A 27,905-nucleotide genomic window follows, 5' to 3' on the forward strand; every position below is an offset into this window, starting at 1 on the left:
GGAGGAGGAGGAAGAAGAAGAAGAAGAAGAAGAAGAAGAAGAAGAAGAATTTATTGCAAGTATATTTACTTAATTATTCAACGAGAAGTCTTTGTTTAATTTGAAGCTAACTGCAGAATTAGAATTGTCAAGCCAGAAATATTTTATCTTTCTATATTAATAAGTAATTAAGACATAACAATTGATTTTCATTCTACAACACATGAGAACCTAATTTTAGAGAACACTGTAGTCCATCTCAGCATTTATTTAAAAACAAATATTTTTTTATGACGTCTTTTTCCTAAACAATTGATATTAAATTTCTTACAGCACACTTTTATTAAGCCCAACCAGACAAATGAATTGTTCTTATTCAAGAAATGTATAATAAAGATTTCTTGACCAGTTTCAATTTTGTGGGCCACGTTTTCATTTTCTCAAGGTAAGAAGAGAAAACTCAGTAGAAGTCCTCTTTTGTCTCAACATTATCCCATTGCTGACATACCTTAGCATTATCCTATTAATTTCTGACAGCCAGTTTACTAAGTAGTAAACTGTTGAGCATGCACCATTACATTTCTTAGGACACCTCTGTGAGGGGATGTGATTATTTATTATTGAGAACATCTAATTCTCTGTTGATTTATGGAAATAGTAAAAATATTCCATCTCACACAATGCTTTGCTAGAAGGAATCCAAACCCAGGCACTAAAATCTTTATGGCCTCCCCAGGAGGTATTGGGATGCAGGAGGTACTCTCATTACTACAGCTGAGAAAATAGGGAAGCTTGCCTGAGGTCTCTGAGCAAGCCAGTTATTCAAGGAGGAGAATATAGGTCTCCCAATGCTGAGTTCACAGTTGCAAAAGCATAGAACTCCCCAGACAGTTACTCAAATCACATGTGCACAGAAGAGAGAGAAAATGATTCCCAGGATGCTCTTTTCAGAATCCCTATAGCAACCTGTCACTGTTTCGTTCCCACTGCACATAAAACACACAGAAGGGTATCAAACAACATAAAATCATAATAATGGTGCCCTTAATTAGGTGGGACCGCACTCTAACTCCCTAATCCCCCACTGTCCGAGCTCGAAGCCCCAAATACTTTTCTGTGGTGCCTGATCCTGAAAGCAAGATGTAGGCACAGAAACAATCTTTGGCTTTCAAAGGACCATCAAGCTCTGATGATGATGAAGTTTGATAGCAATAATGTCAAACTTTATATGGCCATAATCCAAGTTTACAATGATACATTAAGCCATAATGTGACTATTTATATCACCATGGTGATATAAATAGTCATGCTAATGGCATTAACAGCAGCCCTCAGTGGAATACCAGCTGTTGAGTGCTACTTTTATGTTATTAGCATCACTATTTATATTACCATAAATTTAGGTATTCAAACTTGTTATATATGAATTCACAAGGAAGATGGATATCCACATTTTATGTTTGTCTTAGGTTCCTGTACTGGAGAGTTTATGCCTGTCACCCACTCTTATGAACAAAGGTCTATTTAGAGTTCATTAGACTCTACTTGCTTGTGTTAGTTACCTCATGTTTCTGTAGGGGTTACAGAAGAGCAAGGCTGTTTTCTGGCAACCTCTGAGAATCACAGAAATGCTATTTAAATGTGATAAACTGTAAAGCACAGTGAATGGGCAAACTTACTGTCTCCTTGGCAGCGCAGGGGCCCCACACTCAGTTTGGCTTCTGAGCCTTGCCGGTCAGTATCTCCAATTACCACCTGGCTCACTGGCAGGTGGTCTTTGTAGGATAAGAAGCCAGCATCCTTCCTCCTAAATCACAAAGAAAGACAGAAAACAATGGGGAGGCTGAGTTAGAAACATGCCTTTTCTGACTATTGCTTATGCTGTCTAGTATTTGACATCACTTCAATAATCATTCCACAACTCATGTAAAACCACAGAGAGAGCTGGTCACTTTCCTCTTCAGGTGATCACAGCATGTGACTCAGAAATAACTCTGGCATCTTCCTCTTCTGGGAAACAGAACTGACACCTCAATTTCCAGAGGTTCACAACTGATGTGCTACAAACTGTTTTAGGTTGAGAAGAGACCAGAGCACATGCCAAACACAGAAGACACATACAAAGCTTACAGTTGTCAATGAATCTGAAATTCAACAAAGTCTCATGAATCATATATGAAACAAAACTCTGTTAAAAAATCTTTGTCTCCTTAATTGTTTTGAAGCAGTTACTCCAGGAGCTCTCTTTATTGCTGTGTATCAGCTAATTTGCTATTTTGTGTGTAATTTGTTTCTTGGTCTCCTTGTTCACTTAAACAACTGGAGAGTTTATTGAGGTTTCCAACACAAAGCAGGTGCTCAGTATCTATATCTGTCTATAATGATCTATGGAGCTGAGTTTCCAGCCTACTCTGGTTTTCCTCCTAGTTCACTTTGTTTACCCTGTACTTATCTTGTTTCTGGTATCCCAACTTTACCCTGTCTTTACCCTAAATGAAGGAAGAAGACAATGCTAGTTGCAAACTACTGCTTCTAGGAAGATTCACAGAAGCCCAGGAGATGTTCCTGGGAAATGGTAGATGGTGAGTTATAGGCAGTACCATAGTTCTGGTCTTCTGTAGCACAGATTTCACCTCCATTGGAAATTACTGCTCCCCATTCTGTTTTCCTTCCACTGTGGCTTAAGGATCCCCCCTCTTTTGCGGGGGTTTGGATGGCTGAGAATAACAAGTCAGTGTGAAGTCATTTCGCAAATTTATTCTTGTAGATGATTTTTTCCTTTTTAGTCTGTTCAGTCTGAATTTAAGTAAAAATTTAGAAAACTGATTTTGGATAATGTGAGAATGACAGAGATAGCTCAGTAATCAGGTTAAAGACCTGCCATTCCCATTCCTTGACACATAGAGCAGGGAGTTAGAGGGATCTACCTGAAAGTCTGCCTTGAAGATGCTATGGTTAAGAGCAGTTACTTGTCCTTCTGCCTTCTGGCATGTTTTTGAACATATGCTCCCTCATGGATTAGGACCATGGAAGGGGGCACAGCACTTGGTAGTGAACTTCAAACAAATGTATTTTATACTATTTTAGTTATTTCATTGTTTTCAAGTTTCCAAAGTAAAGTCTTTCTAAGAAATGTTTATCATATTACAACTAAAATTATGAAAATATTATGATTCTTATTGACACTGTAGATATTGACAATAATGCCTCAGATATCTCAGTGGAATTTTTTTTTTTGCAAATTTATCTTTGCTATAGAAGGTCTATGAATTAAAAGGATGTCAAAGAAGGAACAAGCCTTTGGTATGAAACTTGATATTTACTTTTTTTTTTTAAAGAAACAGTGAATGAGGACGTCCTCTAACTGCGTACTGCATACAGTAAATCTGACAATTTACTTGAAATGATATGTTGTATTCCTTTGGAACATAAGCTGAGCTCCCATAGAGATTGATTGTGCTTAGAATCACGTGTTTTAAGTTAGAGCTCTGCAAACTGAGTCTAGAGAACCAAATTTTGTATGGTGCAGAGGCTAAGAATGATTTTTATATTTGATTGATTAATTATAGTGAGGATGGAATCCAGTGCCTTTGCACTGAGCTACTCCCTCTTAAAGTTATTATTTATTTTGAGACAGGGTTTTAATAAGTTGCTACATTGCCCAGACTAGTCTTGAACTTGCCATCTTCCTGACTTAGCCTCTCAGAGTGCTGGGATTTGCAGGCATGCACCACCATGCCTGGATTTTATTTTTATGTTTTTAAGTGGTTCAATAAAAAGGAAACATAACATTTTATGATGTGGAAATGACATGGAATCCATCTTCAGTGTCCATAATAGAGTTTTATTGAAATACAACCACTTTTTAAATGTATTGTCTAAGGCTGTGTGCTACGATGCAATGTCGAGTAGTTATGACAGAGATTATATGACCCTTGAAGTCTAAACTGTTTATTTGGCCCTTAATAGAAAAATTTTGCCAACATCTGCTCTAAATCCTCTCTATTCATTTTCCCTCTAGAAATGTATGCAGCAAGTATCCCAGTGACGATCACAGCCAGCAATTGTTGTCTTAACACCAGTCCCCGAAGTTGACAGAGGTGGAAAAAGGGGCAAAAGGCGGGAACAGGATTACTCAATGAGAAGAGATGGAACGGACCATTTCTACTTAAGTTTTATTTGGATCAGTGTGAAATATGTTAAATTTAATTAATAATTGATTTTTTGATTGACTTTGTGCCATATAGCCTGAGCCACGCGTCAGGTTTGGTACAATAGGCCGCTGTCCTATAGGAAGAGTGAGCTACAACTCATTATTTAACTGCTCCAGCATCAGTAAGACAATGTGGGCAATTTTATAAAAACAAGACCTCTGAGTGGTAGAGGCTCCAAAACATTCTTTGGTGAAATGAGTACTATTCGTGACAACCTGAAAAGCACAATTCAATGATTTTTTTAAAATGATTTTTAAAACATATATATCAAGCATCTATGACAAACATGGTGAATATTTAAATTAAAAAAATAGTAAAATAGACATTGACATTAACCTCTTTCAAAATATTCCCCTTACCACCTTAATGATTTACATATATCTTGTTGTTCTTGCTACTTTCTGCTGCAGTTCTGGAAGTACTCTTCCCTGAGTGTCTTTTGTTGCACTGTGTGGCTGCCTTGATGTCCTGAACTGATTCAAAATGTTTTTCTTTCATGGTTATTTTTACTTTAGGGAAGAGTCAGAAGTCACACAGTGCCAGATCCAGTGAATAAGGAGGATGACAATACACTGTAAAATTTTTATGGGACTGTCTCTCTGTTGGGAGGCACTCAGCAGCAGCATTCACTGAATTTTTGATCACAGCTTGTAAAGACACAAAGGAAGCCTAGAAAGTGGAGAATGATAGCATAAGTGTGTTATAGTAAGGAGGAGTGTTTTGAGGGGAATTAATAGCAATGTGTCTTTTATTGTAATAAATTTAAAAAGATGAAAATATTCACCATATATTTCTACCACAGCTCATATATAAACCATGTATGGTTTATATGTATGTATGTGTGTGTGTGTGTGTGTGTGTGTGTGTATCTGTGCAACCATGGGTTAGATAATGGTCTCCAACAACTTCAGCACCCCATAAGCATTCCTACTTCCCCCTAGTAGTCAGCACACCCCCTAAAAATATTCAAAAGTATTCAAATGGTCAAACATATTTTGAATGAGAGATTGTGCAATATTAATTGTACATAAATTATAATGAACATTCTTCTGCTTTCATTTGTCTCCAGTGCTTGGCTATTGTGCAAATAGCTATTTTGAGCAGCCTTATAGATATGTTACTTATTAATATTCATTACCCCAAATTACAAATGCTGGATCATGAAGCATGTTTAGCATTGCTGGATGCTTTCAAGTGGTTTTTGCAAGAGTCTGTACCCATTTCCATTTCCACCAGAGTGTATACGAACTCAGGTTACTCAAGAGCCTTGCCAGTACCATTCTGTTGGTCTATTTATGATGAATGAGACAGTAACTACTTTATAATTAAACCTGGACTAGGGTGAGAATATTCTAAAAACAAATGTTTGCAATGCTTCTAATTGGTTTGTGGTTTTATCACCAAAATCAGTATTTGTTTAACCTCATAGGAAATCACACATCTATCAAGTTTCATCTTTTGGAAATACAATTTAAACATTTTTGTAATAATCTTATCAATATAGAATTTTAGTAGGTTTGAGTTTACTTTTGAATACTAAAATGAACTATTTTTCAATTATTTTGTAAGTAAAACTGAATAACATCAGGGATGATAGAAATTTTCAAGCCTCGTTTTATCAATACAGTAAATAAAATGGAAAAATTAATATCATGATTCATCTCAGTATACTTAGTGATTAATATATCCCCCTTTTTACTGATGACAAGAATGAGAATTAGAGAATTTAGTTTGATCATGTCACCAGCTCCTAAGTGGTAGAATTCAGTCTCAACGTAGACTATCTGGCTCTCATTCTAGGACTTTCCACTGAAGCAGGGGAACAAACAGAAAAATCCCCCAAATCCAAAACAGAATAAAGCCACAAAACCACTGTGCCAGTCAAAAGCCTTTTTATTTTCATCTCCACTTATGGATTAGGTGAAAAGTACTTCTGATAATTTATTTAGCTAGACTGAAATGTTGACATTACATGAAGTCCTAAGTTCAAAGACATCTGCAGTGCTGTTTTCACATACCCCACTGTATCTTGGTGAGCAGAAAAGAGTGTTCTAGAGCATCTACCTCACACCCAAATCAACCATTGCTTCAAATGGTACTACACGAAATGTTGATAGGGTGCATCAGTAAAAAAAAAATTCAGAAAACATATCAGATGAGATGACAAGAGAGAATTACCTTCTCAATCATTTTTTGTCAAAGATCTAAATAGGGCTTGAGGAAATTGAGTCACAAACAGCTATGTGTGAAATTCACAGAGCATGGATGTTATATTGGTTATGGGAAAGAAGGGGCTTGCTAGTGCAAGTTTCTCATGCGATTCTATAGCACAAATCATTGTTAAAATGATATGAGATCTGGAGAAGGGCCCTCCAAAATACCTGCATTATGGGCAGCTAGGTTGCTTCCCTACCCTGAGCACTACAGGCCTTCATTGGAGCAGATCACTAAGGACTGCCCAGCTGCACAGGTGCCCCTATAGCATCCTTCTCTGCCCTTGTGCTCTTGGGCCTCCTGGTTGTGCTGGTACCTGGATCCATACTGCAGAGGCACAGGTGGTCATACAGGCTATTGTATTGAGCTCCCAAAGATAGAATGGAAGTGAACAACTGCAATAAAGGCACACCAGACCTCTGTACTTGGTAAGTTGGAGGGATTACCACCTTCCATCAGAACCTGGACTATCTTCAGGGGAAGGGCAGCTGGCACCTGCCATAGAACCTTGAAGAGTTTAACCCTGCAGCAGGTCAGGGAGCTTAACTTGGGCCTTGCAACCAGAATTCATCCTGAATCTCAGGGGTCTGCCCTTGGCTAGCTGAGTCTAACTGACTTAGTTCTGCACATTGCTTCCCACATTGTCTATTGTGACAGCAGAGATATACCCTGAAGGAGACCCTTCAATTTTGTTCTTTCTTTTTGTCTTATTTAAAATTTAAAATTTAAAAATTTTATTTTTCCCACTCTTCAAATTCTTCATATTTTTCTTTTTTCTTTTTCTCACTCAATCTCTTGCTCCCTCACATTGTTCTTCATCTCCCTTTTCATTCCTCTTCCTGCCCTAATTCAGATTTCTTCTTTCTTTTTCTTTTTTCTCTCTTTTTCCTTCTCTCAATTGTCATTAGTTTCAAATTAAAGTGAGTACAATTTATAGCTTCCCTATTACTGTTAAGTTGTTCCATTCTTGTCTTTGTTCTTGCACTCTGTCTTTCCCTCTTGTCTTCAACAGTTTCCTAGAGTCTGCATTATCATCCTCTGTCCTCCAGCTTCACTTGAAACCTTCTCCTATCCTTCTACATATCTATTACTCTCCTCCAAACTCTTTCTAAGTCCCCATCCTGAAGGGTAAAGTTGCTATAATGAAGAGTTGATTCACTGTAAACATATTTTGGGCTGGTCCTTGATTTTGATTAAATTCACATGGTTAAAGGTGATAGGTTCATAAATACCACAAATTGTCATTTTCTAAGCTGTGCTTGATGCTATTGTGTTGCTGATTGTATCAATTGGGCTAAAGGGTTGTGATTGATTTCATCAGTTGTTCTTCCTGATACTATGAAAATGAGAGTGTTTCTGAGTTATTAGAGACTCAAAACCTAAAGAGCAGCTATATCAGGAAGATTGAAATACCAGGATTTAAACCAAGGACAGTACCAACAACAAAAATAGAAATGAGAAAACAATTAAGCAAGGCACAAATACAGACTTCAAGCTCACCAATGGCAAATTCTAGGGAAAAAAAAGTGGAAAAGTCTAACAATCAACCACCAGGATAACCTGAACTCATAGCACAGGAAGTAACAAAACAGATCAAGCAGGCTCTAGAAAAATTCAAAACAGAAATAATTTCCCAGATAACTACAGAGATGGCAAGTACAAAGAAAGACATGATTAGAGACTATAGAACAGAAGCAAACAAACAAAAATATAGACGTGTTCAGGACCATGATAGAAGTCATGAATGCCCAGCATAGGAAAGAAATGGAAATCATGAATGTCCAACATAGGAAAGAAATGAAATTCATGAAACAGATTCAAACAGATATCCAGATTAAAAACTCTATAAAGAGCATTTGCAGCAAAATGAATGAATGTGAGGATAGAATTTCAGATATAGAGGATAGGATTGCGATCAGTCACCATGAAAAGAGAGATCTCTTAAAAGCAGTAAGGGATTATGAGAAATCAATTTAACACCTCCTATATGATACAAAGAAGAACAATATAAGACTGATAGGAATCTATGAAGTAGCAGGAGAAAGTACAAATGACATAAAAAAACTGTTCACATAATGACAGAAAACTTCCCAAACAGAGGGGAAGAATTTGACATACAGATAAGTGAGGCATATAGGACTCCAAATAGCGATGATCAAAAAAAAAAAAAAATACACCTAGACATATAATAGTCGACAGAAGAACACAACACTGCAAGCAGTTAGAGGAAAGAAACAAATCACATGCAAGGGAAAGCCCATAAGAATCACAGCAGACTTTTCAACACAAACCCTCAGATCAAGAAGAGCCTGGAGTGAAGTATTTCAAGCCCTAAAAGAAAACAACTTCCAACCTAGACTGATGTATCCAAAAGCTCTCTTTTAAAATGGATGGGGAAATAAGATACTTCCATGACAAAGAACACCTGAGAAATTTTGTGAATGCCAAGCCAGCATTACAAACAATTCAAAATAATATCCTAGAAAAAGACAATGAAGGTCACAACACCATGAGGCCCAACAGAGCAAATCAATTAGGCAAGGCAAGAAACTAAAGGGAGAAGAGGAAAAATTAAAAAGAGCTAACAACAGGATAATAATACAATAAGTCAATAAGTCAATACATATCAGTTATAACCATCAATGTTAATGGCCTCAATTCATCAATGAAAAGAAATAGATTGGCAGAATGGATTAAGAAGCAAAATCCAACAATATGTTGTATACAAGAAACACACGTAGTTCAAAAGGAAACTCATAGGCTGTAAGCTAAAGCATGGAAAACAGTTCTCCATGGGACAGGAACCAAGAAAAAAACAGGGGTAGCTGTCTTATTTGCAGACAAAGTAAATTTCAAACCCAAACTAATTGAGAGTCAAAGAAGGTCACTACATACTTGTAAAGGGAAAAATCCAAGAGGAAGACATGACAATCATAAATATATATGAACCAAATATTATTACCCCCAACTATACAAAACAAATTTTTTTCTTTTGAGACAGGGTCTCACTATGTAGTTGAGACTGACCTGGAACTCACTATGTACCCCAGGCTAGTCTCAAACTCACAGCAAACCTCTTGCCTCAGCCTCCCGAGTGCTGGGATTACAAGCATTCGACACCATGCCCAGCTAAAACTAATATTAAGGGACATAAAAAACCAAATAAGCCCTAGTGCAATTGTAGGGGGGACCTAAATACCCCACTGTCACAAATAGACAGATCATCTAGACAAAAACAAAAACAAAAACAAAAAACAAAACAAAACAATGAAATACTAGATCTGAATCAAGCTTTTGAATAAACGGACTTGATAGATGTCTACAGTGTTCCACCCCCAACAAAATTAGAATATACATTCTTTTCAGCTGCACATGGGTCATTCTCCAAAACAGACCACACACTAGGTCATAGAACAGGTTTATATAAATTCAAAGGAATTGAAGTTATCCCATGTATATTATCAGACCATAGTGAAATTAAGCTGGAGATCAATAGCATAAGAAACTGCAAGAACTCCACAAACATATGGAAATTGAACAACACTCTCCTGAACAATCAATGGGTCACAGATGAAATTAAAGAAGAAATTAGTCAGTTTTTATAAATAAATGATGATGCCAGTACAACATATGGGAATCTGTGGGATACAATGAAAGCAGTTCTACGTGGAAAATTCATAGCAGTGAATGCCCACACTAGGAAAATAGCGCAAGGTCAAATAAATGACCTAATGATGAATTTTAAGCTTCTAGAAAAAGAAGAGCAAGAAAAACCCAAAGCTCAAACAGTGGATGAAATTACAAAAATCAGACAAGAAATCAATGCAATGTAGGTAAGAGAATGATATAAAAAATTAATCAATGCATCTAAGAGTTGATTTTTTGAAAGAATAAATGAAATTGATAAACCCTTAGGCAACCTTGTAAAAAAAAAAAAGAATGGAAAGAAAAGGCTCAGATCTATGCAATTAGTACTGAAAAATGTGAAATCAGAACAGATCCAGCAGAAATCCAGAGGATCATGAATACCTACTTTGAGAATCTGTATTATAATAAAATGGAGAACACAGAAGAAACAGACAGATTTATATTTATGAATTACCAAAGTTGAATGAAGATAAACAATTTCTAAACACTCCAGTTACAATCAGTAAAATTGAAAATGTAATTAAAAATTACCAAAAAAGAAAAGCCCAGGCCCTGATTCAGGCTTCACTGCTAAATTCTACAAGACATTTTGAGAAGAACTACTGCCATTGCTCTTTAAACTTTTCAATGAAATTGAAGGGAAAGCAATACTTCCCAATTCATTCCTGGAAGCAAGTGTTACTTTGATTCCAAAACCAGGGAAAGACCCAACCAAAAAGAATACAGGCTAAATTCCTTAATGAACATAGATGCAAAAATCCTCAATAATATACTGGCAAACAGAATACAGAAGATCATCAAGAATATTACACACCCTGACCAATGTGGATTTATCCCAGGGATGAAAAGATGGTTCAACCTACATAAATCAATAAATGCAATGCACTATATTAACAGAGTCAAGGACAAAAACCATATGATCATCTCAATAGATGCAGAAAAAGCATTTGACAAAATTCAACACCCATTCATAATAAAAACCCTTCAGGAAATTGGAATAGATGGTCTTTATCTCAGCTTGATAAAGGCTATCTATGAAAGACCAACAGCCAACATCATATTAAATGGCCAAAAACTGAAAACCTTCATGTTAAAATCAGGAAGAAGACAAAGATATTCACTTTCACCACTGCTGTTCAATATCATTTTGGAAACATTAGCCACAGCAATTAAACATGAGAAAGAAACTAAAGCAATAAAGATAAGAAAGGAAGAAGTTAAACTGCCCTTATTTGCTGATGATATGATACTCTACATAGAAGATCCAAAAAACTCTACCAAAAACTTCTAGACTTAATTGACACTTAACAGAGTAGCTGGATACAAGGTCAACACTCAAAAATGAATAGCCTTCTTTTACCCATATAGACTCAGTGAGAGAGAAATTAGGGGAACAATTCCTTTCATAATAACACCCCCCCAAAAAAATGAAGTTTCTAGGAGTCAACTGAATGAAGGAAGCAAAAGACCTCTGCAGTGAAAACTATAATAGCCCTCTAAAAAAAGAGACTGAGGAAGATCTAATTAGGAAGATGGAATTGTCCTGGGTAGAAAGAATCAACATAGTGAAAATGACCACACTTCCAAAACTGCTATACAGATTCAATGCAATCCCTATTGAAATCCCAACAGTATATTTCAATATATATTTCAATATTTTAGAGAAAATAATCCAAAAATTCATTTGGAATCAGAAGAGTCTGAGAATAGCAAAAGCAATTCTATGTAACAGAGACATGACAGGGGGTTATCACAATCTCCAATTTGAAACTATATTACAAAACCACTGTGATAAAAACAGCATGGTACTGGCAAAGAAATAGACCTGACGATCAGTGGAATAGATTAGAAGATGCAGAAGCACTTCAGACATACTCAGCTACCTCATTTTGGACAAAGGATCCCACTATTCTCACTGGAGGAAAGATAGCTTCTTTAATAAATAGTGTTGGAAAAACTGGATTTCAACCTGCCAAAGATTAAAACTAGACCCTTATCTTTCACCATGCAGTAAAGTAAAATCCAAGTGGATTAAAGATCTAAATATTAAAACAGAAATACAAAACTTGATGGAAGATAAGTTAGGTAGAAGTTTTGAAGACACTGGCATAGGAAAAGACTTTATGAACAAATCCTCAGTAGCACAGGAACCAGCACAAAGAATCACCAACTGGGATCTCATCTTATTAAAAAGCTTCTGCAAATAAATATACGAAAAAAATGTTTAACATCTCTGGTCGTTCGAGAGATGCAGATGAAAAAAACACTTGAGATTCTAACCTCACCCCAGAAAGAATGACTGCTATCAAGAAATCAACCCATAATAACTATTGGCAGGGCTGTGGGGAGAAAGGAACCCTTCTTCATTGTTTTTGGGAGTGCAGACTGGTGCAACCACTGTGGAAATCAATATGGAGATACCTCAAACAACTAGGATTAGAGGGCCCATTTGACCCAGCTATTCCTCTGCTGGGTATCTTTACAAAAGAATTAAAAGGATCATAGCACAGTGATATATGCACACCCATGTTTATAGCAGCACACTTTCTAATAGCTAAAACTTGGAAATAGCTCAACTGACCATCAGTTGGAGACTGGATAAAGAAATGTGGTTTTTCTATAAAATGGAGTACTACTCCATCATAAAAAAATGAGAAACTAGAGTTGTTTATAACTAAATAGATGCACATTGAGGCTGTACTCTTACGTGAAATAAATAGGACACTTGTGTAAATACCATATAGTTTCTCTGGTGTGAAAAGCTGAAAGTGTAAATAAGATTCAAATTGTTTAACTGATAATGTGAAATAGGAAAAAAAAAGGCTGAAGATGTAGGGGAAGTGGGAAGGGTAGGGTAAAGGAAATAAAGGAAAATAAAAAATAGGAGACAAGGAAAAAAAAGGAGAGTCTTTGTAAATAGGGGAGAGTAGAGGGGGTGAAGGGAGGGCAAGGAAATGGGGAAAAATGAGAACCATGATCTGTCATGTAAAGGCACAAGATCCCAATGATGAATGTAACTGTACTGTAAAAAGTACCAATAAACTCATTGAGAAAAAATACCTGCATTATGTCTGATTTAGGATCTTATTTTTTTTAAGCAAGCAAAACAAGATTTTGTTGAAAGTTCTGACCCTTAGAGATTAAGGTCGATCTAATTTAAGGAATTACTCAGTTGCTATTTATCATATTATCATAATAAGCTAATTATATGTGATTGTGAGCTTATACATTAGAAAAATTCTATCATCCATTTCACATAGACCCTGAACTCAGATTCTTGCCTGATCTATCAAGATTTTTACTGAATTTTATGGATTTTGCCAGGTTACTGGCATTGTTTTTTCACTTCAGTATTGTTTGAGGATTCTGTCTTGCTCTGCTGTTCTTCCTCTGCTTGCCGAGAAGGCAAACAAGCCTTGAGGCCATCCAATATTGCCTTTAGCTCAATTAAAAATTAAAAACAATTTGGTGCATGCTCACAATCTCAGCTCTGGGGAGGCTGAGGTAGGAAGATCAAGTTTGAGGCCAGCTAAGATTATATAATGAGACTTCTTGTCTCAAAAATTCAAAATAAAATGAAATGAAACCAAACCAGTAGCTTCTATAATTGGGGGCCTGCTTTTCTATCAGATGTTATGACAGCTATTATACTAGGAGTATGTCCTGTGATTCTAGCAGAGAGAAGAAACATTTCCGTTTTGTAGAGTTTTAGGAGTACTTGGGTATCCTTAACAATTTATGATCCACGCACTTCTGTGCATTGGCACCACAGCATCATCTGAGCTCAAAATTAATGCAAAGAATCCAAGAAGAACTTTTAGTTGTGGAAGTTGTCTCATAAAGAAATATAGAAATGAGAAATAAACAGATGAGAAGATTCTTAATATTATCAGGCACTAGGAAAATGCAGTTAAAACCATACTAAAGTGCTATTTCACACTTATCAGAATAGCCATAATCATTAAGACAGAAGGTCAGAAGTACTGTCAAGATTTGGAAAAACCATCATGAGGGGTCACTGGCGAGGATACAAAGTGGTACAGTCTCCTTTGGAAGAAGTTTGGTAGCTTCTTGTAAAGTCAAACATGGATTTACTATATGATTCCATAAATTCACTGTGGATATCTACCCAGGAAATGAAAGAAAATACCCACACAGAGATTTTTTTTACATAGAACAGAGATTGCAAGGTAGCAGGAATAGATAAAAAAAAATTAAGAAAGATTTTTAGGTAGATGTTCTTATAGCAGCTTTATGTATAATAGCTTCAAAATGAAAACAATCTAAATGTCCAGTAACTAGTTAATGGATAAACCAAACATGGTATAGTAAAACTGTGGATTGTGAGTAACTTGTTCTGTGAGTATTCTGCAAGATGCACAAACATTTCTAATACATTTTAACTTGATAAACAAGCAATGTCTTGCAATACAAGTAGTAAGTGATGCCTAATGATGGTCACAACTGAACCAATGGTTCCTCTCTCTCTCTCCCGCTCTCTCTCTCTCTCCTTCTCTCTCTTTCTCTCTCTCTGTCTCTGCAGGACTTAAGAGTCCTTTATTTTAAAGAACTAAAGATAGCTGCAAATACGAATTTGACAAGAGAGGACAATTCCTTTGTAGATATGTCACTAGAAATGCTTGGGTATGGGACTGTGAGGTGACCTTGGAATCTTCTACTTTGGGACCTTGAACCTGGTAGTACAAAATCTTGACTGGCTCATTTTATCAGAACTTTATCCCGCTTCTAAGGTTTATAAGAATATTAATACATCAACTGACCTTGCTTCCAAGATAGGATCTCTGAACCTTTCTCTCTAAACTCTTCCATTTGGTCTACTCTTCCTCACCCTTGACCTCCATAGACATTCTTTTGCTAAAATTGTATTTTAATCGACACATAATTTGAAAGCAAAAAGCCTATCACAATTTTCCTGGTCAGTTATTATTTATTTTTACTAATAACTTTTATAGAAGTGGGCAGCCGATCTCAATTTGAAGCACGGGTAAATGGTTTGCATCGGGATGCAGCAGCCAGATGAGTGACCTGACAGATTTTGGTAGGAACACATATCCTAGATCATCCATTTTAAGAACATCCCCAAGATTCATAAATATATCCAGCTCCAGATCATCAGGCGCGTCTTTATCTTGGGGTTCTTCACTCTATTTCCTTAAGTGTATGCTTTAAATTTCTGCCGAATAGATCCCTATATGCCTCTTACTGATGCTTCCTGAAAAATTCCTTTTCTGCAACAGAAGTGTGTGAACGTGCTCCTTGCTTCTGAGGTAGGGTAAGTTTCGGTTTCTTATTTCAGGGGAAACCTCTTTGGATGTGGTCCTGTGACCCAAGGACAGAAAGATATTTAGTTGAATGTGACAAATTTTGATTCCCAGGTAATCATTCAGGAACACATCCATTACACAGTGAGAAAGGAATAAGATGCTACTTCATGGTGTAGTAACAACTGCAACCTAACTGTTTAAAAGTGTGTAGCAAATATCATAATAACAACTCCAATCAAGTCTAATTCTACTTTAAAAATTTTTCCATTAAGCTTATTTAAAGCAAACAATAGTTACATTTATCATTGGGATCTGTACCTTTACATGATATATCTTGGTTCTTGTTTTTTCCCCATTCCCCTGCCCTTCCTTCACCTGCTTCACTCTCCCCTATTTACATAGAATTTGTTTCCATTTTTTCCTTTTTTAACATTTTTTCTTTTCCCTTATTTCCTTTCCCTTCCCCTTCCCAATTCCCCTTTAGCCATTTTCTTCCTATTTCACCTTCTCAATTATACCATTTGAACCTTCTTTACCCTTTTAGTTTTTCACACCAGAGAAACTATTCAGTATTTATATATGTGTGTCCTATGTATTTCACTTAAGAGTATAGCCTCGGCCTGCCTTGCAAGTGCAAAGACCTGAGTTCAATCCCCTTTAAAAAAAAAAAAAAAAAAAAAAAAAAAAAGAGAATAGCCTCAATGTACATCCATTTTCTAATTTCTCATTCCTTATGGCTGAGTAGTATTCCATACTTTAATATTTTTTTGAAGTGAGACCTTTTCTTTTGTGTTATTATCTCCAACTCTGTGTTTCTGAATCTTCTCCTTTCCCCTTATTTCTCTGTCCTGGTCCCTATACAAAACTGCTTCCAAGGAAAACTGTGAGACTATAATGATTTAGATTTAAAGTGTCTTCAAGAAGTATCTTGTTTTCAGGAGGAGATTGGGTCATGGGAATGCTGTACTCATCAGTGGATTGATTCATCGATAAATTCGTAGATGCACAACTGGAATGCAGATGGGGGGGGTGTATGATTGGAGGTGGGCTTTGGGACCTATAGAGTGGTACAAACTTAATTTGTTCTACAGTTTGGGGGAAGATGGCTGCATTTGTGTTTATGTGGGGAAGACGGCTGTGGTTGTGTTTGTCACCTGATGCAGTGCTTATGAATAGTAGCTAAATTTTGCTGAATGCTTTTGTTTGTGAATTGAATTGTTTGCAAACAGAAGCATTCATGAACCAAGGCATTATATCTTTCTGGCCTTTCCCTTCTACCATGCCATTTTTGCCTTGGAGCCTACCTACCATGCACAGAATGAACCTTCTAAAACCATGTTTAAAAATAAACCTCTTTTAAGTTGTGAGTGTTTGGTATTTTGTCTCAACAACTGGAAAGTAATTAATACACAAACTATTTTTCTTCATTCCTTCTAGTAGAAGCAATGTCTCAATGAGATTGTTAAACAAAGTTTAGAGGAGGCTAATACTTTGAAATATTTGAATATTGAATATTTAAATGTTGAATAGATGCCTGCTGTAGACCCTAGCAGATGGGATGGAACCAAAATTGAGTCACTTTTGCTAAGTGTCATGAAACCTGAATTTTGACACAGGTCAATTAAAAAACAAACAAAAATTTAGAAACAATGATAAAGATTCAAGGCAACCAATCTGAAGTGACCATTTTATCTGAGCCAGTATGCTAAAGAAATCACTTATTTTAACTCTAGAAACAAAGTGATTTGGAAACAACCAATCTTTTTTCTGTTCTTTTTCTGCTTTCTTCAGCCTTCTTCTGCCTATACAGCCAACCTCCCCTACTCAGCTTCTTGGTAAATCTATTCTGTTTTACAGAATGTTGTGAAATGTGGGATATTGCCTGCATCCAGGATTGATAATAAAAGCCAATTAGATATTTTCATATCTTGTAGTTTTTCCTTTGACAAGACAAAGGGCCATTTCTAGGAGTCTGATTTCTATGCATGGTGGAAGTTGGATTGGGGAGAGAAAGGGCCATTTTTTGGTATCCTCAGAAATGACTCAGATGGACACAACTGTATGTTCTTAAGAAGGAGGCCCTTGCCATTGCCATGAAGCAACTTTCCAGTTCCTCCATGCTCACTTACAGAAACAGTCTCTGTATTCACAGTCAGCGTCTACAGTTATAGAACACTCGGGGATGGAGGGGACTATTGGTAAATCACCAGAAGGTGAAATAAACAACAGTGTCTGAAACACAACAAAGTAGATTTTCTAAATACTTTTAATGGTGTCCTTAGTCATCACTATTGAGCCTTCTTCAATGTTCCAAGATTGTGTTCCCTACAAAGCCATTAGAGTAATTAAGAAAATAGCCATCACAGTTAGATCTGTAAAATCCATGTCTATGTCCCCTATGAAATGAAAGTAATTACAGATCCAATTACTCCTCAGTGGAAATTGTTTAGGCCTTTTATAAATGCTAGACAATTATCTTCTCAGCTTATACTCTCTTAGAGAGCCCTTCTAACCATTCTGAGATTTTTTTCAAAATGTTCTTGGATTTGCCTTTCTGGAATGCAAGTGCCCTGAAGGAAGATACGTTGTTTCGAGGCAAACACAGATAACCACTTAAAACTGGCTGGCTTGATGTGTTTCATGATTGATAAACATGAAGAAGTATAGACCTAACAAGGCATAATTCTACACTAGCTATCAGTATGTGCTTTCTATCAATGGTGAGAGAGAAGAGAAAACCTGTCATGTATTGGAGATTTTTTTTGTTTTGTTTTTTTGTTTTTTGGAGACAGGGTCTCACTATGTAGTTGAGACTGACCTGAAACTCACTATGTAGCCCAGGCTGGTCTCCATCTCACAGCAATCCTCCTGCCTCAGCTTCCCAAGTGCTGGGATTACAGGCATGCGCCACCACACCCAGCTGTATTGGAGTTTTTTGAGTGCTCTTGAAACACTATAATTATTCTTTTACTGTATTTGAGGATTTATTTTTCTTTAGAAAGTAATATTTCATTGGGAGTTTTATATATTATTAATGTGCCAAAAAGGGGCACAAAATTTAGATCTTAAAAAAGGGTCTTTAGAGGGCCTGGGATTTAGCTCAGTGGTACTGTGCCTGCCTCATAAGTGCAGGTCCTGAGTTTGATCCCTAGTACCACTAAAAATGAAAAACAAAAAACAAGCAAACAAACAAAAACAAAAGAAAAGAAAAGAAAAGAAAAGAAAAAAGAAGTCTTTAAGAATCTATCTTATATAAAAAGTAAGTTATTTATTTGGGCTATTTTTTTTCACATGGATATGATAATTCTATTCTTTGATTCTGTATCTATCATTGTCTCTCCTTGCTTTGTGTGGGTGTTTAATTCTAGAGAAAGACGCAGTACTTATTTGAACAAATTTGCACACTTAAATATGTGGCACAAAACATCACAAATATTAGTTCTATTTTTCATGCAATGGGGTAATTGGTAGTCTAAGCTTTGTGAGAATAGTAATTTATGATTCTACACAGTTTCCCCAGATAGTAGTAGAACAATATCTAGCATGTGTTTTAGAAAATTAGCTAATTATCACCCTCACTTTTTGGGGCAATAGACTAGGAACAAAACAATGCCTTGTTTTAAGTATTCAAGTGGTTATAAGCTAAAAAATAAAAAAACAAAACAACATAATCTAACTCAAATACTCTGCTGTTTGAGATGATATATACTTGTATTTCTCAAGTTCCACTAAAGTAACTTCAACTGATTTCTTAAAATGATCGTAAAATTCATTACTTTTGTTATATAAGAAAAATGCCTCCCTGGATTAAAGACTAGCTTGGACATTTCACATTTTTTTATCCATCTACATTCATATTTTCCATAAGAAAGAGCTCTTTATATTTTAGTAATCAAGACTCATGGATTACGTGCTTAGCAAAGAGAGAGTATTGAATGTGTAGACTTGACATTCATCTCTAGCAATTAATGGCCAACTCAGCATCTTGAAAGTAGCCAAGAGGAAAACTATCTCTTATGCTGGCTAATTGGGTCTTCTCATTGTCTTTGAAGTCTTATTTCTGATCAAGGCACAAAGGCCAAAATTGGGATGCCACCAGTCCCTGTGACACCTCCCTGCTTTTGCACAGTTGACTCCATTCTCATTCTTGGCTGGGCCACCCTCATGTGGGATTCTCCAGGGCTGCTCGGGATGGTGTGATTTCCCATGTTTTACCCACCAGGGCACAATCATGTACCTATCTTCCCCTGAGAACTCTGAGAGGGGAGGACATTGCCAATATCTCCATGGACCTTAACCTTGACCCTATTCTAGACTGATGCCATTCAGTTGAACTTGAGTCTCTCAGACTCCAGAACACGAGTCAATCTCGCTGATTCATTCTCTCAGTCTTCCTTCTCACCCCCATGGTGATGGTGGTTGGGTAGGTAGCACATGCTGATAGCAAATAAACCTTTCCTATTAGACTTCTCCAGGGATGGCTTCTCTTATGTCACTTCAGGAGGGTAACTGGGCTACACCAGAAGGAATAGCACTCAGATTCAGAATGTGGGGGTACTCGACGCCTCAGTCTAGTTCCCAGTCTGGAGAGATTCGTATTATGAATTTCCTCCTTGGATATGAAGAATTCTAAATCTAGATATATTTTAAATATTACATTTTTATCTAATTGAATTTCTGTATAAAGTATTCTTGTACTTTAGTCATGAAAAACAACTATCAAACTGTCTCCTAAATTTTTGCTTGAAGAGATCAATCCACTCAAAAGAGCCTTAGTCTGGACACATTTGGTCTCAGAAGGAGGGTAATATGTCTTGGAGTTTTATTTTATGGATCTGACCATCCTAAAAAGTGCTATTTTTCAATGATACAAGTATCATTCTTTTAACCAAGAGACATTCCTTTTTCTTCCTGGTGCCATTTCTAAAGCCCCCTCCGAGTAAGAAAATCCATATAACATATAAACGATTCTCATATCGATCACCCCAATCTTCTTTCTGCAAACATCACATCATCTTGACATACCTTGTCATCCCTCCTTCATCTCAGCAGGTCACTTTATTCTCTTCATGGACACAAAAGACTTGTTTGAAGGTGAAACTGGCTTCTTTTATTGGACTTTGAACTCTGTAAGGTCCTTAAAACAATCAATATTTGTTTTTATGTTACCAATATCTTGAAGATTCTGAGGGATGTAAACATTTGAAAGAGCCACATCCTCTTAACTACAATAGTGAAAAGCACTTATAAGCGCTTAGGACAAGATGATTCAAATAAAAAAAATTCAAAACATGCCCCAGTACCTGGGACTATCATGAATCAGAGACAGGCAAGAAAAAAGCCTTAAGACTGCTGAGTCTTAGGCTGGAAGAAGGGTGAATCAAGGAAGTCAAAAATAAATGATCTAAAATTTGGTAGGGAGACAAGGGAATTGTGAATGATATAAACCAGGGGATCAGAGAGCTTCCAGGAGAAAAAAAAAGTGGTAAATTATGTCAAATGTTGCAGAATGTCTGGTACCATAAAATTAAGAGTACACAACAGAGTTATTAGTATAGAGAATGAAAAAAATGTTCAATCTATCATACTTAAATGTGGATTGAAAAGTAGAGACAACTTTAAATCCCTGTTTTGAAGTTTGAATGAGAAATAGAAGATGCAATTTGGTAGCAACTAGTGGAACTTTAGCATTAAGAGATTTTGTATCTATATCAGGAACAGGATCATTTAATGATGTTTTTACCACAAGTCTGTAATCAACTTGCTCATGCTATTTTCCAAACTTGGAAGTAAAAAGCCATGAGTATTCTTGTCTCACGAGCATAGGTGGTGTTTAACCTTCTCCAGTGGATGACTTAGAGTGGGACATCATTAGGAACAGTGATGGTGGCTGGGGAGTATGTAATGCTTCCATGCCCTTCTCTGTCAGATTTGGGGACTAAAGCCCACCTGAGCCCCCTTCTTCAAATCATAAATAATCAAGTACATGGCTGTTCTGAAAAATGATGGCCAACAAATTTTGTGAAAAGATCCATGTGACTGCATTTTTTTGAGACAATGACTAGATCATTTCACAATAGGGTTCTGAACTTTCTGGCTAACTAGTACCAGCAGGATCTTTGAACTTTATTGGTTTTGGAGATAAACAGAAATTCTGTAGCCCACTCAGCGACATTCTATAACTTCAGCTAATTAGATTTTAATAAACAAGGTCATCTCTATTGGCAAGCTTACTTTGCAATTTCAAGCGTGAACCATTTATAATGTAGTGCAACTTACATAAATTAAAAGACATATAAATCCTCCCCTCACAAGAGAGGCAATAAAAATCCATCACCGCTAATTGACAGCTAGAAATACCATCAAAGAAAGGAATGAGGGGCCTGAACTTGAAGGGCTGTTCAAATCTTGAACAATGCAGAACTCAATTTAGTGAGTTTTGTGGTATGAATGAAGCATGTGCATTTGGGTGAATTCATTTTTCTCTGGAGGATCCAAAAAGGGAATTTGCCAAATGCAATCATGGAGCACAGTATGCTATTTATAAATAATATGCAAACAGAATAGGAAAGAGATGGCAATGAACACGTGGAAGATTTAGTCATTTTGCTTCCTTGAGGTTCACAAAAATTTAGAAGACCAACTCTACATTTCCCAAGAGATTATTTTACTAGTTTGTTCTGTGACACCACAGATGGGGTGGTTTGAGCAACATTTTTTTTCTCATAATTCTGAAGGGGAGGAGCTCAAGATCAAAATGCCAGTAGGGTTGGTTTCTGGTGAGGGCTTCTTTTCCCAGCTTGGAGATGGCTGTCTTCTCACTGTGTCCTCTGTCCTGTGTGTATGTGTGGAGAGGGAGGTCTCTCATGTCAGTTCCTCCTCTTCTTTCTTTTTCAACACTGGGCATTGAACCCAAAACCTTTTTCACACTAGCTAACTGTTTTATCACTCTCTTTTCTTATAAGGGCATCAATCATTCTTACAGTATCAATCTTACAGTACCATACGTATGACTTCATTTAAGCTTAAATTCTTTCCTCAAAAGCCTTATCTTCTGCCAGGCGTGGTGGCATAGGCCTGTAATTCCACCATTTGGGAGGGTTAGGCAAGAGGATTATCATGAATTTGAAGCCAGCCTGGATTGCAAAATTAATTCAAGACCAGTCCAAACTACGGAATACAATAGTGAGACCCTGTCTAAAAAAAAAAAGCCCTATCTCCAAATACAGTCAGATTGGGGTTTTGGGATTTAATTGACAATTTGGACATAAATTAGTCCAGAAGAGTTGTATATAATTTATTATTTTGGCCAAGACCTGTCATGTAAAGGTGCAAGATCCCAATAATGAATGTAACTGTACTGTATACAGAAAATGTACCAATAAACTCAATAAAAAGAAAAAAAAACTGAACTTATTATTTTGGGTTTTAGAAAATATTAATTTGGAAAGTGGTAATAAATTTCCCCAGGGGAAAAAGACATTTAGCTTCCCAAGTATGGGAAATGTTATATCTATTCTATATTTCACTTTTGGAGACCTCAAATACCAAATTGTATTGTAAGGTGTATGAGAACACATGCATTGAATGAAATGTATTTAGTTTTGCTTAACCCAGCACCTTGGAAAAGGAACATTTTTTCCAGCACACATATTAATATGTGGAGAAATAGTGTTCTACATTATGCCAATCTATGAAGCATAGATTTTGGCATTCTAAGTCTTCTCTTATATAGCTTTAATGGAAAATCATTCTTGGAGCTTTAGAAAATGTGATAAATGTAATTAAAACACAGAAAGGAAATAACACTGGCAAGTCCTTAATATCTTAATTTAAATGCATTGTTTGCTGTTATATGCTTGGTCCCACCACTCAGCAACAAAGTATGTATTAATCAGCAAGGATGGTCCAATTCTTGGGCTTCTGTATTAAAACCAATTAAATTAATTTTCCTTCCTTGGGAAAAATCCAAGAAGCTTCTTACCCTGGATACCCATCAAGAGAGGAATGATGAATAAATTGTAATATAATCATATAATCAATAATTCAGAATAATGAAATAAAATATTTCATGAGTACACACAAAAATCTGGTGAACTCTCAAACATAATATTGAGGAAAAAGTCAGGCACAAAATGCCTGTGTTCAATATTCTAGTTATGTGGTGGTCTAAATCAGGCACAAATAGTCTAGGGTAATAGAAATCAGAATAGTCAGCATGTGTCTACCAATGCAGGCAGGGAACTCACCAAGCATCATTTGTGATGGGGATTGGAGATTGCAATTATTCCTCATGAACTAGGAATTCCCAGTAAGGGTGGGACATCCATTTGTGTTAAATTCCTGCTCTTAGCAGTTATCTCTGGAGGGCTTGAATGGGAGCAGGGCCAGAGGGAGGGAGGGCTGATCATGTTACAGAGCGGGGCCTGGGTGACAGCTTGACCTGGGTGATGATTTCATGGGTATACTAATCTGTCAAATGACTGAGTCATTCATTTGTGATTGTGCACTTCCTGTTTTCAAATATATTTATCTCTTTGTTGCCACAGTTCATTACTATGCATGTATCCTTGTTTTGGATTGAGTCATGTGAACAACAAAATATGACTCTATTGATATAATTGAGATAGGATTTTGTAATTCGTTGCCTTCCTTTCTGCAGCATGGCCTTCTTGAATAGAGATTATGTCATTTTGTAGGTACAGGTCTCGATTTTGATAATTCCCTGGTAATTATCCTTATAAGAAAATTTCCCCTTTCTAAGAGTAGACACTGACTTGTGATTTAACCATAGTATATTTCATTGTCTCATTTTTATTAACATAATTAAGTGATAGAAGGCAACATTTTGATAACATCATTTGCAACAGGGTTCTCCAAGTTCCTCCCCACATGTACTGGTCTGTGGCATGTGAGGAACTCAGGCCACATAGTAGGAGGTGGGGAGCAGTAAGCTTCATCTGTATCACTGCCCAAGCTCCACTTTCTTCTACTGGATCAACAGCAGCACTAGATTCTCATAGGAGCATGAACCTTACTATGAACAGAGCATAGGAGGCATCTAGGTGCCAATCTGCTCAGTTTTGGTCTTCTTTCTATATTTGCGAATTCTTTAACTTAAATTTCAATTTCCTCAACTGAGGAAAAATGTTTTAAAAAGGTTTTTTGCTTAAATAAATTAGCTGTTTGTAAATTACTTAGCACTGTGCCTGACACATTGTAAATATTCAAAAAATATTAAATTAAACCATATGGGGTTGTCAATGTTCACTAATATGCTAAACACACAAAAATGGCAGTTTTACATGGCTCAATCTAACGTTGACTATTGTTAAAATCATTATCATAATTTCTCTGCAATGTGGCCAACAGTTTATCATCATTTCTGTGAATAATGAGTGTGATTAGGATGCACACTCAATGTGGGTGTAAAGAAGTCCAATTCTGCTTGGGTTTAGGCTTTCTGTAGCTAATGATGATAGGTGCTCTCGATAGCAGCAAGGCATTGGTGATGGAGAAGGCGATTTACCAAGTCTCTCACCCTCCGTCTGAGCTTGGATGTCTCTCTACAGCTTTATCAACTTCAAAAATAATTTGGAGAGCATATAAATTACCATTCTAAGTAAGCATACACATTCTGACTAGATCCAAACATGAATTTCTTTAAATGTTGTATCTCCAAACCACTTTAAAAAGTATTCATGATCTTTTCGTTATAACTTTCAGTGAAAATTTGCTTCCTTTTGAGTTCGTCAAATATTTATTGTTTCCAAGATTTGAAGGCACTGCCAGTGCTCTCTTCAGCAGCACATATACTAAAATTGAAGGAACTTCCATTGGTCTTGTGTGAATCAAAAGATAATAGATCTTAACCTCAATTTTAAGGAGTATGTAGTTTACTTGGTTTTCCATGTTTTGTCTTGTTTATCTTTTCCATAACTAAAAAATTAAATCAATATGATATCCCCCATTATAGCACATTATAGATATACTTTATTTTTTATGACTTTTTTGTTGCCTTTATTTCTTTCTTTTCCCTTTCTCTCTTTCCTCCTTCCTTTCTTCCTTCCTTATTTTTTCTCTTTTTCCTGCAATTCTAAAGTTCCTTAAAAATAAAGTTTATCCTCTTCAAATAATTTTAATCTCCAAATTTTATTCCTTTAATAAAGTTCATATTCCTTTGAAGAGTTATAACCCTTCTTAAGAGAATCAGGCATTTTAATTATAATTAGATAATGAATATTCGATTACTAAGTTTCTGAAATAAAAATTACAATGCCAGTGATGATAATGCACAATATCTAGAATCTTTTATTACACAATTACCATTGAGAATAATCTACTGGGAATAGCTAATTTGTTCAAGCTGGCTAAAGCAAGTGAATGTGGAAGTAAATGTTTTACTATTACCCAATTAAAATGTTCCCTCTTTTATTTAATGTCTTTTACTGAGCGCCTGTAGAACACATTACTAATAATCCCATTCTGGATACAGTACTCTTTTGAGAAGGTGGACAATGGAATTAGTTCAAGAATTGTAATGTTTAAAATGGAAATCAGCTGTGAGGCGGAGACCTCTTCTCTATCGCTATCTTTTGACTGTCATATTCTTTGTTACTCTGGGATACCTACTGAATGACTAGCTCATTTAAAGCAGCAAATAAGAGACACTTCTCTGACTTCAAACATCCCTGGTGTAGGAAGTAAAATAGATCAAAAGGAAACAAAATCATATGGAAAAAAAAACAGATGAGAGTGTGAGAAATGGATCTTTTCATTTAGTACTTTCAGGGGCAAAAAGAGACATAATGTTGAGGTAGGCAGAAGAGAAGTTCAGTGCGGGGCGTATAAATTGTGAGATGGAAAACAAACACTTTTCAGGGAACTAGACAGAAGACCTCTGATAGGAGTAGTTTATTCAGGGTTGAAAGAAAGGCAGAAGTATATAGAATCAAAAGATACCCAATCCCTAAAGCTCTTTAACAAAAACAACAACAAAAAAAGATACAATGGATTTCTATGGATACAATGGATAATCTATGTGCAATTAACTCCATGTATACAATTTTTGTCTTTAGTTAAGCTTGTCAAATTTTTTTGTTGTTTCAAAATTACCTGCAAGTGAGCTGCTATTTATCACCATATTTCTAGTAAAGAAGAGAAAAGCTTACTTTTAGGGCTTCAAAATTAAGAAAGAGCATAAGACGCTTGAATGCAGCATCATTGGCAGATAGAGTGTGCATGGGGAAAACCTATCCTACTGCTGTCCACTTCCCACTGCCCCTCTGTATGTTGGGCTCATCCCAGTCACAACTTACTTGGGACAGGAAATAATTGTCCAGTTGTTGCTAGTGAGAAACTTTCTGTTACTATCACTACTGTACAGTGTCCATTTTCCTTTTCCATTTGGAATCTTTTCATATTGAGCAGGCTAATTTCTGGCAATTCAAGATTTAGATATATGTTTTAATGGGATATAACTGACATTTAATAACAACACTACTGGGGCAAGTCCCACATCCTTGGTTAACCAACTTTCCATTCACTGGGATTCTTTGTTTACTGTTCTTTCACATTTTGTCAATGGTGGCATAAAGCTCCCTTATGTGACCCTGGCTTGTCTTATTCATTGGTTATAATGCTAACACATGTATTTCACCATGTAATTTATTGGTGTCTCCTTGCTCTCTAGTAAAAACTGATAGGTGACTTCCTTCACTTGAAGTGATGGCAGCTGCCAGGCAAGACCTAAGGTTCTGAATTAGTCCTAGGGAAGTTAAGAAGCATCCAAGGAGGGGCTGGATCAGGACAGAAGGGGATTTACAGATGTTACAGGCCAACTGGAAAGCACGTGTTTGTTCTCACAGAGGAGCCAAGTGACAGGGGCTCTGAAATATCTGAATAAAATCTGAGAGTGGTTGAAATTTCCAAGCTCAGAAATTCAGCTAGAGTTTGAGAATTGCAATTTGTTACGTTATTATTAAACAAGTGTGGCATGAGGGAAATACAAGTCTTAATAGCCAAAGACAGTAATGGTAAGTTTTTAATAGCCTGACCTCTACTTGGATTTTCAGAATCACAGGTTCATTTTGAAAAAGTGGAGTCTTTTAAAATAGGATTATTTTCAGTGAGGGCCTCTAACTGGGCACACTAGATCATCATCTGGAAACTTATTAGAAATGCAGAACTCCAAGTTCCACTCAAACCCAATGGGCCTAAAAAAAACCAAAAAAAACCCTGCATTTAGCTGTGGTCCCAGGAAATTCATGTTCACAAGGTTTTAGGGAATAGGAGACATAGTTTGGAGTTAAAAGGTCAGCAGTCAAAAATAACAAATTCATCATCTCTTTTTACTTGTTAACTATGCATGTCTGACTTTTGTGGGTAATTGAGATTTAATTATGGTAATATAATTTATTTCACAATAATTGGAATATGCATAATAATATTTTAACAAACTTTTGAAATATTTTGTATATGTAATAGTCTAATAGGATTTTGGTCCTAACTTTATAAATTAACCTGTAGAAGAAATTCGGAAATAAATGTAGGCATAGTTACTCTT

At 36.3% G+C, this 27,905-nt stretch overlaps 1 protein-coding gene across 3 annotated transcripts in view; it reads right to left on the reverse strand.

Annotated features, from left to right (window-relative positions):
* Positions 1 to 27,905, reverse strand: part of Cntnap2 (contactin associated protein 2) — a 2,025,293-nt gene that overhangs the window by 374,867 nt on the left and 1,622,521 nt on the right. For all 3 annotated transcript variants that reach the window (XM_010638580.2, XM_033764477.1, XM_019209676.2), the window contains one exon: positions 1,659 to 1,786. In XM_010638580.2, the coding sequence (XP_010636882.1) occupies positions 1,659 to 1,786 (128 nt within the window). The remainder of the gene's footprint in view (positions 1 to 1,658; positions 1,787 to 27,905) is intronic.

The sequence above is a fragment of the Fukomys damarensis genome, unplaced genomic scaffold (genome assembly GCF_012274545.1).
Source record: "Fukomys damarensis isolate Sample0158 unplaced genomic scaffold, DMR_v1.0_HiC HiC_scaffold_16, whole genome shotgun sequence".
In the NCBI taxonomy this organism is placed as follows: Eukaryota; Metazoa; Chordata; class Mammalia; order Rodentia; family Bathyergidae; genus Fukomys; species Fukomys damarensis.